Source organism: Wyeomyia smithii, chromosome 2 (assembly GCF_029784165.1).
Source record: "Wyeomyia smithii strain HCP4-BCI-WySm-NY-G18 chromosome 2, ASM2978416v1, whole genome shotgun sequence".
Lineage (NCBI taxonomy): Eukaryota > Metazoa > Arthropoda > Insecta > Diptera > Culicidae > Wyeomyia > Wyeomyia smithii.
This window is the reverse complement of record NC_073695.1, coordinates 193,788,931-193,801,811: the sequence shown is the minus strand read 5'-3', so window position 1 is coordinate 193,801,811 and position 12,881 is coordinate 193,788,931. Positions and strand designations below refer to the sequence as shown.

General features: G+C 37.0%; 2 protein-coding genes across 3 annotated transcripts; one reads left to right on the top strand and one right to left on the bottom strand.

Moving 5' to 3' along the window:
- The first annotated feature begins 2,033 nt into the window (after positions 1–2,033).
- Positions 2,034–4,402, top strand: LOC129721658 (7-methylguanosine phosphate-specific 5'-nucleotidase). 2 transcript variants are annotated; one of them, XM_055674455.1, is made up of 4 exons: positions 2,034–2,295; positions 2,369–2,984; positions 3,323–3,749; positions 3,807–4,402. In XM_055674455.1, the coding sequence occupies exons 2-4, from the start codon at positions 2,620–2,622 to the stop codon at positions 3,921–3,923; spliced, it is 909 nt and encodes a 302-aa protein (XP_055530430.1). In that variant the 5' UTR covers positions 2,034–2,295; positions 2,369–2,619; the 3' UTR covers positions 3,924–4,402. The 2 variants fall into 2 exon arrangements, with proteins under 2 accessions (XP_055530430.1, XP_055530429.1); XM_055674454.1 differs by having other exon boundaries at positions 2,034–2,309.
- Positions 4,403–5,231: 829 nt separating this feature from the next.
- LOC129721654 (zinc finger protein 888-like) lies at positions 5,232–6,847 on the bottom strand. Its single transcript, XM_055674449.1, has 2 exons — positions 6,536–6,847; positions 5,232–6,483 (listed from the first exon to the last, which is right to left on the bottom strand). Exons 1-2 carry the CDS (start codon positions 6,797–6,799, stop codon positions 5,350–5,352), a joined length of 1,398 nt encoding a protein of 465 aa, XP_055530424.1. The 5' UTR covers positions 6,800–6,847; the 3' UTR covers positions 5,232–5,349.
- Positions 6,848–12,881: the final 6,034 nt, after the last annotated feature.

Sequence of the window (12,881 nt, the reverse complement as noted above, 5' to 3'; positions counted from 1 at the left end):
GATATTATCGATAAGAATCGATAATTTGACAGCTAACGTTTGGAGTAAAAAATAAATTTCAGATGGTGATGAAAAAAAAAACTATTTCAGATGGCGATGAAAAAATACTATGACAGATAATTGAGTTGGATAAATTTCCCATGGAAGGTTATCATGTTAGCTTCCTCACAAAAAAATATTACGTCCTTGCGTGCAGCCTTTTGCCGGCAGTTAACCGGAACATTCGCTATGGCGGACGAAAACATGCGTGTAGCTATGTTTTTAAGCTCTTTCTTCGTTTTTTTATTAATTCCTCCTCCGTTTTCGCGATGAAATTGTTGGGATAGATCTTGCGCTCCAAGTTTTCCCAGAAATTCTCGATGGGAAGCAGGTGGGGGACATTGGGCGGATTCGCTGACTTCGGTACCACATCGATATTCAGCCGCTCCATCTCCTCCAACGATCGCTTCGAGTAGTTGTCCGATGTCAAATCTGGCCAAAACACCGTGTCTTCGCTCTTATGGTATTTCTTGATGAACGACGCAACTTCTGTCAGGCATTTCGTACTATAAATTTCCCCGTTCACGGCCAGCCCGGAGCGAAAGAAGAGCAACTTTGACATCCCTTTCTCGCTGATTGTCAGCCACAGCCGCACCTTCTTGGGGAACTTGGTCTGTGAAATAAACTTTACTTCGGTGCCACTGGCTTAGCGTCAGGGGGGTGGAGGGGGCGGTCCGCCCCGGGTGTCACCCCCTAGAAGAAATTTTTTATGCGTGTCGCCTTCGAAAGGGTGAGATTAATTACCATTTAAGTGGAGGTCGAGCTGAAATTCTCGAAAATTTATAAATTTTTCGAAAACAGGTAGATTTAGTGCATTTGAAAACGAGCGGACTAACTCTCGCCATTTTTGGTAACAAGATGATTTAACTGCAATCTGGTGGGGGTGACACCCAGAGGGAAAGGGGTGAAACCTAAATTTTCCGCCCGGGTGTCACCCGGTCACGCTACGCTACTGCTCGGTGCTCGCTTCCTTCGTGGGGGAGGTAAAATTCGAAGAGCCCTGCTAGTCGTTGCCATCCAGGGTGAGATAGGTCTAGTCGTCCAATACCGCGGCAGTCGCGATTCGCAGGGAAAATCGACTTGACCGTCTTATTCACCGGCTGTCGCTGCGTCATTGCCTGCAGCTCCGAGACCCAGACGTCTGGACGAGGGAATTTTTTTCTAAGCCTAAAAGTCACACCTTCTATTCCCGTTCATTTTCGCATCCTCGCAAACTGCATACATTGCCCGCTTTACTAAACTTATAATATAATACTGTTTTGTAGTGAAATGAAACCGGTTTTCAAAATTGATTCATTTTTCGTAAAGTTCTGGCCATTTAAAATTCGAGAGAATTTTATTTTTCTCAATTATTTTGTCTACCCCCTGTATAAATCAGGATACTTTTTTGGCGCAACAATTTCGTTGATTTGGATTTTTAGTGGAACTAAAAATTGTTTGTTGGGTAACAGATACTTTAAACTTAAACAGTTCCAAGTTAAACTAAACAATTACCAAAGAATTACCAATAGACTGCCGCTATGCATGTCCATCATATTATAAGAGTTGGCAAGCCAAAGAAAATGCATTTTATTACAATTTAGTATCATTGCTTTTTATGAGATGGTGCAAAAAGTTTGGATATTGTTATAAAGTTCACCAGTACTAAGTTGTCGAATTCATCTGTTCTTAGGAAACGAAAAACTATGAATATCTTTTTAGTTACCATTATTTCTCGGAAACTCAGTGACACCCGGGGCGAACCGTTACACCACCCCCAACAATGCTAAGTCTTGTCGAATAGCAGCGCCCAACAAATACCTAGCAGCAAAAGCAACTCCTGGGGTAGGGTAAGTGAGGTCTCCTTCTCTTGGGTCTCCTCCAGTAACCAGCCGCACTGACTTGTGCTCACCCTTATAATATCGATAATTATCGTTAACGTCAAAAAATTAACGATAATATCGATGACGAGCATTTATCGATATTATCGATAAGTATCGATAAGTTTCCCATCACTAATGTATGCCAAGTATCCAGAACTATGAGAACGATAAAATACACTTTTTGCAGCTCTCTGTATATGATCCAAAATAAAAAATTGATTAGTGCAACAATTTTCTTATCAGTTGTTTTGTGAGATGTTTACGAGTTTGATTAAGGAAAACACGACTTTTTTTCTAACAGAAGTGAACTAGAATCTATAAAAAATAGACTCAGCAAAATACTACATCAGCAAAAAATTGTCTGGAAGTGCAAGTGCATCTGTAAAAACTTAACGTATATGTGGAGCAGTATTATTGTTGTTACTCAGCTCAGCTGTTGAATGCAAACGTTTTTATTTCTTTTTCAGCGCTTTACGTGGCAGTTAGTATTCCGATTGCTTGTTGACTGCGGTATAAGAATTTATAAATAAAACAAACAAGTCCGAGACGATAAATCGCGCGTGTTGCCTCAACGGACCTTAAATTCTCAGCTGACTACTTAGAGCAGAGAGAAAACAAAAAGGAGATTGACAGAAATCGACAGATAAGTATCACAGGCTATATTGTCTAAGTAAGCAAAATTCGCTTCTGGCAAGTGTTTATAGCCGCACGGAATATAATGGTTGGTCAACGTAGATTTCGACTGAACGAGGTGTCTGCCTTAAATAAGGACCATGTTAAAATTCGTGATCCGGACAAGGTAGAGCTTATGCTAAATGAGCTGGTGGCCGGCGGAATCGAAAAATTGCAAGTTGTGACCGATTTCGATTACACAATAACGAAACAGCGGCTCAGTAATGGGGAAAAGATTCTTACGAGCTTCGGAATGTTCAACGAGTGTCGATCGCTACCGGCCAGTGTGCTATTGGAATCGAAAAAATTGTTTGAGAAGTACCGACCGATCGAGATTGATCCGCATATGCCACTGGAGGAGAAAATAATTTACATGATTGAGTGGTGGAGCAAGACAGGCGATTTACTCAAGTAAGTACGATGAATGTTTTTGGAATCGCTACTAAATGGATTTTAAATTGTTTGAAATATACGCCATATTCAATTGATTCCATTGTATGTGTATTTTACATTGAAAATGTCCTTTACAACAAAGGCTTAAATTGAGCATTGGATTATTTGTATTCATAGACGTAATTTTATTGTTTTGAATCGATCACTCTTTTAATGACGTTTCAATAGGATAGCACGCACGCTCAATTAACATATTGATTGTTATATTTTCCTATTTCAGTTCGGTGTTTAAGTTTATAATATGCGCGTTAGTTATACTAAATAGCATCACTATGCGTTCTATTCTTTGTCCACAGAGGTTTTCCGCTCCCGCAGGAAGAGATCGCCGAAGTAGCTAAGCGCTTCAAGGAAGGTTTGCGGGACGGAACGCATCAAATGTTTTGGGACTTGAATGAACAGCGGGTACCGTGTTTAGTGTTTTCTGCCGGCCTCGGGGATTCTGTCGTGTCGGTCCTCCGGCAAGCCGACGTGCTACATCCAAACGTTAAAGTCATTTCAAATTTCCTGCAGTACGGCGCCGACGGCAACCTAAATGGACTGCAGGAAAAGATGATTCACACTTTTAATAAAAATGAAACAGCGTTGGAAGGTACCGAGTACTACGATCTAGTGCACGATCGGGACCATGTAATTGTGATGGGAGACTCGATCGGGGATGCAGGCATGGCCGACGGCATACCGTCCTCGTCTCATGTATTGAAGATTGGTTTTCTGTTTGATCATGTAAGTAATTGAAATCGTCACACAATGTCTCATTGAACAAATAATGCATTTTTTCAGCCGGAACAAAATCTGCCACGCTACATGGACACCTTTGATATTGTGCTGATTGATGATCAAACTATGGACGTGCCACGAGCGATCTTAGAAATGGTTAAAAATAAATCTCACCAGTAAAAGCGAAGTCACTGTCCCGTAAAGTGTATTAGCATAATTTCTTTCATAACCTTTCATCGGTGTGTAATCGATTGTTTGTTTTCTACGTTGTTTGTTTTTTTTTTTGTGAAATGCGAGAATATTTTCCTAAACTGTGGCATAAGTATTTTAAACAAAACCATGAGGCCATTAGTTTACAAAAGTTACATGCGATACTTGAAGCACAACCATTTCGCTATACTAATAATTAAATGAAATGACATAACAACACTACTGCCTACCGGTAGATACTTAGAGAAAGTTACAAAATGTTTATTTATCTATTGAGAAAAAGTAAAATGTTTCGACCTCGAAAAAAATGTTAAAAATTGACCGGCAGATGAACCAGCAGAATTATTTTTAAATGTATGCAGTAACTTTTTGTTTACTGTTTTCCCTTGTGGACATTTGGTAGACAATTATCAATGTTGGACCGGTAATATAACAATCTGAACTGATAATATCTTTGGTTTTATTTGATGCTAGATGACTGCCAGCTAATGTAAAACAGTTACCAACAAAAGGAAACAACGAATTTAATTGAAACATGCAATTGGTGACTTTTTACGGTTTTCTGGTTCATTTTTGGAAAAGGGTAAATGGTTTTCATAATTTTAACCAAGTGTCTCAGCTCTACAAGTAATGCAAAAAATACTTTCTTAAATTTTGCCTATAAGAGGCAGTAAGTTGAACGAGGCGAGCAGTGAGCAAATTAGAAGAAGTAGAATTAGCTATAATAAGTATACATTCTTTTGAATAAAATAAATGCCATTAATGGTCATTCCAACGTAAAATGTGTCTATTTTATATGACCTCTGTTCTATTTACCTATCAGTTGATACCAAATCATTAGATTAGAGCACAGAAAATTTCAATATTTTATTGAAATTCATTGACAAAACTTTCAGTCCGAAAGTCACATAGTCACGCTACGCCATTGTGCACAATGCAAATAAATCGAGTCATGAAATAAGTTTATGAAGAACATCTTTAGCAAAGTAATAAAATATTTAAAATATAATAATATTTTGATTCCCTTGGACATTACATAAATTTATTTATATTAAAAATTAGAACATACTGGTTTTATTAGAAAAATTGTGCCTGAGTTTAATCTTAATTTTATACCAGATACTTTTCAAGCACAAAATGATGGTTTATGTTCAGGCCTTTTTGTGCTTGAACCGGTTTTTATGCGTGGCTTAATGCTGGTTTTGAGCTCTTAGGTTTTGAGGGGCAACAAAGATGTTCAATAATTTCAAACATTTTACGCAAAACGCAAAGTTATTCCTGATGGAGTGTCTTTGAAGGTAATATTTTATTATTGAAAATGTTGCTTGTTTCATCAGCACTTACAGGATGATGTTCACACTTTTGAAACGAGCAACGAATCAGATAAAAAAAACACTTACCGCGCATCTTTTGTCGTAGGATGTTCTAATGAATTGTGCCGATCCAAGGATTTCTTGCAAGCATACTCTACCGCGGGGCAACGTTTACACTTGAACAGTTTCACCTTCGTGTGCGTCCGATGGTGCTGCTTGAGATGGCTGGACGTCCGGAACTTTTTGTGACATAAGGTGCATGCAAATGGTTTTTCTCCGGTATGAATTCGCATGTGTTGTTTCAGCAGTTCTTTATAACGGAAATTTTTTCCACATTCACCACAGCTAAACCGCTTTACTTCATGCATAGCCATATGCTTCCGAAGATATACCCGCTGTTGAAATGTCTGAGCGCAAATGTCGCATCGGTAAGATTCATCCAAATGCAGCTTTCTGTGAATTCGTAAGACGTCTCGGCTGACGAATTCCCTTTCACAAATTTCGCACATATGGCGAATGTTTTCGTGTACTTGCCGAATGTGATCGGATAAGCTACGTTTAAACGAATATGCCCTGTCGCATTCAGGACACTTGAAAGGGCGACCTCCGGGAACTGCATGTCGCATCAAGTGGTGTTTCATTTTGCTTTTTACAATTATACCACATACAGGACATTGATTAAAATCGCGCTTAGTTTTAAGTATTCTACACTCGGGATTGTCATCAATACATTTGTTCAGTGATTCTATTTGGTTTTTACGTTTTGCTGTTTTTATCATCGATTGCGTCCTGTCATCATTGTCTGTGGCTGAATTGCTCGAGCACTGAATTTCATCATCATTCTCTTCGAGATAACCAGGTTCACTTTCGATTTTATCATAATCCTGTGAATCATTGCTCTCCTTTACAATAGTAACATTATCGATAGTAGCATCTGCTGGTAACGCTTGAAGAAATTCTATCTCATAATGGCATTCTGTTTCAGTTGCTGTTTCCTCAAACGCACTTTTCAGAATCTTATCATTGTCGGTACAAGACCCTTCAAGTAAAGAATTTTCATCAATTGCCATAAGCTCTGAATTTATTTGTTCTTTCACTTTAAGAAGCAGATTAGTAGTAACAGCGAAAACTTCCCGAAAGCGATGCCATCGAACTAAAGTGTCTACACATTTCTCACAAATAAAATTTGGTAGACCAGATTCCTCCGTAGGATTGAACTAAAATGAATTGCGATGTACATAAAATCTTTTTAATATAAGTCATGCATACGGGGAAATAATTTTCTTTCAGCAGTGCCTCAATATTACGCTCGGCATTGTAGACATAGCACTCTGGTTTAGCATCAGCGGTCTCATCAACCACAAGGATGTTTATAAGACTTTTTGTATCAGCACAAATCCGGCACAACCGGTGAAAGTTTTGTAAAACAAATTCATATTTCTGTTGCAGAGCATCAAAAGTATTCAAGTTCATTTTGACGTTACACTTTCTTAGGATTGTTGGATAGATTACATTTTTTTCCGTTTTTACCATTCACAAATTCGAATCCTTCGAACACGTTTGTGTTAATATTTTGTTTGTTTATCTTTTGTCTCAAACGTCCAGAGGTGCCAGATGTTCTTGAAAAAAAATCGGAAACTACTCGAAAAAAATCAACGTGAAATCTAAAAATAATTGGGTTGTTTAGATCGTTTAGATGCGTATGACTTATGTTTGTGGTTTGCCCAATAACCAACTGTCATTCAAGCGATTTAGAGCTATTTTTATTCTTCATTTCAAAATCGAAGGACAATGAAAGAAAATTTTAAAAAATTACGTTTTACTCAGAAAATTACACTCATTCAGCTGATATATAAAAATCAGAAATTTGTGAATAGCTAAACAACCCAATTACCCATGTTTCGGAAAAATGGCGTTTACACACTTAGATATTATCACCGAGTACGGTAAAATAAATTACCGAGATTTCAACAGCTGAGATCTCGGTAAAAATCTCGGTAATACACGAGGAGCGAGACAGCTTTTATCTGAGTTACTCTTATGCTTGAGAGTAACTCTTATTTACTCAATATGACTTCGAAATATCCAGATGATTCACATCTTCGATTACCTTGAGAACAAGAAAAATATATGAGCGGTGTGACCGAGTAACATTTATATTTATATTCGCGGTGGAGAAAAGGTTTAAGGATGGATATTCAGAGACACGATAGTTACTAAGATTTACTCTTTATTTTTCACGTTTTGCAGAAAAACTCACATTTTCTCACTTTTATCTGTGTTACTCTTATGCTTGGAAGTTACTCTAATTTACTCAATATTACTCCAAAATCCTCAGACGATTCACATCTTTGATTACCTTGAGAGCAAGATATATGTGAACGGTGGGACCGAGCAACATTCATGTGTACATTTGCGGTGGGAAAAAAGTTTTAGGATGGATATTCGGTGACACGAGAGTTACTCAGATTTACTCTTTATTTTTCAGGTTTTCTCAGAAAAACTCGGAAAACCTCAAATTTACTCACTGTCTTACCCCTCGGTAATACATCAAAATACCGAGATTTCGTTAAAGCAACAATTAAAAACTTGTCAAACATCAACGAGATTCTCAGTAATATTTTACCGGGATACTCATTATTTAACGCCGAAACTCGTTTTAATTTATTGAACACTCGGAAATTTCAACTGTCAAATTATTACCACATACATAATGTATGTATGTGTATGTGTATGTGTTATTACGAAAACTTCGGTAAAATTTACTGAAGTACGTATTTTGCGATTTTTCATATTAATCCATAAAAATGATCAAAGCAGTTGATTATCCGTATAATTTTATTAATTATTAACCCTGAAAAGATAATCACACTTTGATATGCATAAAAGTATAATCATACGTCAAATTGACTCCCGACTTTCAAATGATTGAAAATACAACTTTTTCTTTATAAATTATCGACGAATGGTCATTACGGAGTTACCATATCGTTAAATAACAAAAACTAGAATTAAGGTTTTAAAATTCCTAAGTGATTAAGAAAAAACGAGAATAAAAAAACTGACGTACTGTTAGGCGAAAAAAGCGCAACGTTGCTAAAAGCGAGGAGTCAAATTGACGCAGACTAACTTTCCAGGGTTAAATTAAATGATTCAACTAATTATATCATTGGTAGAAACGGGACAGACAGACGTCCAAGCAAGAACAACATTGATCGAAAATTCTGTGTAAATTTTCAAAGAGAATTGCGTTATAAATCACTTGCACACTAGCGTCGCCTGGTGACCTTATCGCTACAATACATTTTTTTTCGCTGGTGTACGAGGCTGGCGTCACTTGTAGAGCCATCTGGTTACAAATTGCTACTAAAAAAACTTTACACAAGTTTGGAACTCAGCTTGGACGTCTGTCTGTGGTTATGTTGCTTCCTGGAAATGAAACAACATCCATCACTCTGCAACTTCCATCCAGTGAAGCGAGTTGTTAACCTACAAAGTTTAGTGCAGAAAGAATTAATCGTTTTCTTTTAGTATTATTTGCAATAAACATAAACAAGATCTGAGGAAAAACAGTAGGGTAGAGCGGGGCTAGTTGGTTACGGGGTAAGTTGGTCAATGAGAATAGGGTAGAGCGGGGCTAGTTGGTCATGTTTGGTCAAAATGTTCTGTAACTTTTTGTAGGAAACATTATGGCAAAAACTCATTCCATGGAAATATTGTGTTAAGTCTATAGCATCTAGAAAAAATATAAACTGTTCAAAATAGTTAATGATTTTGCGGATATTCTATGTTTTTTGAGTGGATGTCTAATTGGCCAACTAGCCCCTCAGTCGGGGTAAGTTGGTCAGTGTGTGGGGTAAATTGACCATTTATATTTCGGAAGGACAATTCAGTTTTCCTTCCTCACTGCATTTGTGGCAGCCTGTAGCGTCTCAGCGGAGGTCAAACCGCATCCGGTTTTTTGTTTATACGTTTGCTTTCCGAAATCCCAAACCATAAGAAAAGTAACTCATAATTGCATGAAAAAAAAAACGTGTTCCTCTTTCATACCTGACGCTAGTTGGCCAATTAGACATCCAATCAAAAAACATAGAATATCCGCAAAATCGTTAACTGTTCTGAACAGTTTATATTTTTTCTAGATGCTATAGACTTAACACAATATTTCCATGGAATGAGTTTTTGCCATAATGTTTCCTACAAAAAGTTACAGAACATTTTGACCAAGTATGACCAACTAGCCCCGCTCTACCCTATATACTCTCTCAATATTTCAGGTTAATCTGAATATTACAAATTTCTTCATAATGATAATCAACTGCAACACCTGCTTCTTTCACATCTGATTCAGATGATCTGAACCAAAACACGAGCAAAACTGATAGTGAAGCTTTCGTTATTTTGACAGCTCTATTTTTCGGAATCTCGGTAAGAGTTTTTTTTTGGTTTGACGAGATCTTGTTTAAATGATGTCTGGGTTCCGAGATTTGGTATTTTAGTTTACTGAACTCGAAAACTTGTTGTTTTACGGATTTTTTTGGCAAACAAATTTACGGTATCCCGGTACACACATTCGGTTTCCGATTTCTCAGTAATTTTTTCCCGAAACAACGGTAGACGAACATGTTCTCACTTAACTGCATAATGTGTTCTCTTTACCGAAAACACATTATGCAGTTAGGTGTGTACTCAGGCAAAAATATTCATATAATTTGGATGCACAAATCGCACACTTGATGTTGCTTATCAGATTTTGCGCATATTGTCACGCTCACAATGAATTTTCATCGCGCGACGGTGGTAACACACCGTGGAGTTCAAAAGGTTTAAGTTTGTTTGTTCGTGATGCGTGTGTTTTAACTGAAGTCCACAATTAACTGGCTTCGATTAATTGTAGCAGACGACGTGAATAAATAACTAGCTACAATTGGCATTACTGCTGGAACTTCTAAGCCCATTCCAAAATAGAGGAATCGTGGAAAAATTTATAAACTTTATTTATTTTCAGTGTTGAAAATACTTGACCACCCCTGAGGCATCGCGCCAGGTTTCAAGGGCTAACATCTCAACGTATGTGTAAACGAGATAGCATATCACCGCTAGAGATACTCAGAGAGAGATAAGCGATGAAAATAACTGCCTATAGGCCATTTTATGAACTGACAGGTGTCACGGATCCTGCTCATATTGCTGCTGCTTTTACGTGCGTTATGTCAACGGTTCCGAGCTTTCTGTCAAAATTTCATTCATGAATTGAGTTCAGAAACGTCTCGTAAAATGGTCTATTTGGCAACTAGGTTTCACATGTCAGAGGTGCCAGATCTCTTCTCAAAGCGCAATGTTGACTAACTTTTTCATTTGACTCGTGTAACTAATTTTGACGGTGGAAGTTCTGGTGGATAATAAAGTGCATCACAAAAACCGTGAAGGTGTTAAATTTTGTGACTATGTTTAATTTTATCTACTTTCACCACATTTGATTATTATTTTGTTTACCATACAGAAGGTTTGTGAGCCACCAGTTAAAAATCACTGTGATGAAGCAATTTTGGAGCATTCCCAATTTTGTTTAGCAATAGAACATGAAAAACGCGAACGGGGGCAAATCCCCCGTGCCTTCCGACTCAAGGGCCCCTCTGGTCCTGGGCCAAACGTGAAGACAGAGTGGTGACCTTTTTTGATCGTCACCTTCCAGCGAAGCGTCAAGTCATTTCAAAATTAAAAATTATCTTACCTCTATTTTTTTTAAGAATAGAGGGCCCCACGAAAATATCTGCCCCGAGCCCCCCAGCGTCACTTTGTCATCTCACGGCAGTTTATTTGTAACCTCACACATAACCTCACACCTTTATTTCAACAGATGTATGATGAGTTTTGTAGCCGCAAGGTTAAAGAGTGTGCTTTGACGAGCGGGGGTTGGTCATGAGTTCGAATCTTAGTAAAATCAGGCCATTCGATATCGAAGGACTTAAGCATGGGGTTTTTATTCTCAGGCGACTCCTCAACACGAAAAATTCTCATCCGCCCATAACATGTGTTATATGCTTTAGCAACATGCTTGAGGCGATGATAAGGTCGATAACGAAGATAAGCGAATATCTGGGTGAATACAAGGACTATTATCTATCACATGAAGCAGGTACCGTGGAATGGGATGAAATTGATCAGCGGGGTGAAATTGATCACCTGAAAATTCGTGATAAAAATACTAATCAAAAGATATTGCTCTTACAACACTAGGCAATGTTAACGTATCCTTAAACGCAACTTTTGCATGATTCACATACCTGTCAAAGTTAACCCTTACATGCCCGGTGCAATTTTTCTTATTTTCGAGAAATTCTTCTAACTCAGTCAAAACTCTACCAAATTTGATCAAACAAGTTTCCAAATAACAAAAAAAAAGTATTGAATTTACTTAAAGTAATCTTAGTTGAGGGTTAATTACGTTAAATTTGGAGAAGTGAGTAAAGTCTGATAAAAGCTCAAAAAATGTAATTTTCAAAAATTATCATTCCATACCATTAAAGAAACACTGATGAATTCGCAGGAAACCACAAAGATTTTAATTTCAGAGCTAGTTTTTGAGCTTTTGCAACAAACCGGATTGGGTTGTTTAGCTTTTCACGGATTTCCGATTTTTATATATCATCTGAAAGAGTGTAATTTTTTGAGCAAAACGTGATTTTTATAAACTTTATATCATTAACCGTCGAATTTTGAATGAAAAATAAAAATTCACTCTATATCGCTACAATGACTGTTAGTATATGGGCGAACTGTCATTGTAGTGATTTCGTGCAGATTTCGAGCAGTTTTAAATCGTGATTTAAAAAGCGAAGAACAACGATAGAAATTTTTTTTAAATCACGTTTTACTTAGAAAATGCAGATCTTTCAGATGATATAAAAAACTGATATAGCTAAACAACCCAATTGAAATCGGTCTAACGACGATCAAATAAGAGCAAATTTAGCAACAAGCAGCTCGTGAACCAAAATAAACAAACTTTAACCTGAAATATCGTTATTTTCGTTTCCAAACTAGCTGTAAATAATATTTTTCAGTACAGAAATCATCATTTATCTTTAGCATATCGAAAAAAAAGTACATTGCCAAAAGAATGTATGGATTTCAATGGTGATCAATTCCACCCCAATTTACCTCATAGTACCTTATAGAATTATCGAATTTATTTCATGAAGTAGACGGTAGAAATTTTGCCAATAGCCATAAAGGTTTACTGGAGCACATACCAGTACTTGTTTTAAAATTATACCATTCGGGAAAAATGTACATGAAGCTAGTTAATTGGAAATTGTTATAAAAATTAATCAATTTCACCCCGTTCCATGGTACTTAACTTCTCAAAAAGTGATGAACTGCCGTGTCAAATAAATGTTGTGAACAAAAAAAGTTATAATACTGCAAAAAAAGTAACGATAACGGTAAGAAACGTTCAGACGATGCCACAAAACATCAAGTTTTTACTTGTCGCTGTATGGTCGATACAAAAAAGGAGATAACTATATATTCTTAGGAAATTAAAGGATAAATAATATAAAATTGCACATTTAAATAATATAAACTTGTTCATTTAAAAATATTTATGTAT

Excerpts from the sequence above, each read along its gene's own strand:
- LOC129721654 (XM_055674449.1), bottom strand. The coding sequence starts at position 6,799 with ATGGTAAAAACGGAAAAAAATGTAATCTATCCAACAATCCTAAGAAAG. Across the intron at positions 6,484-6,535 it reads TGAAAGAAAATTATTTCCCC|TTCAATCCTACGGAGGAATC; the intron begins GTATGCATGACT and ends AATTCATTTTAG.
- LOC129721658 (XM_055674455.1), top strand. The coding sequence starts at position 2,620 with ATGGTTGGTCAACGTAGATTTCGACTGAACGAGGTGTCTGCCTTAAAT. Across the intron at positions 2,985-3,322 it reads AAGACAGGCGATTTACTCAA|AGGTTTTCCGCTCCCGCAGG; the intron begins GTAAGTACGATG and ends CTTTGTCCACAG. Across the intron at positions 3,750-3,806 it reads TTGGTTTTCTGTTTGATCAT|CCGGAACAAAATCTGCCACG; the intron begins GTAAGTAATTGA and ends GCATTTTTTCAG.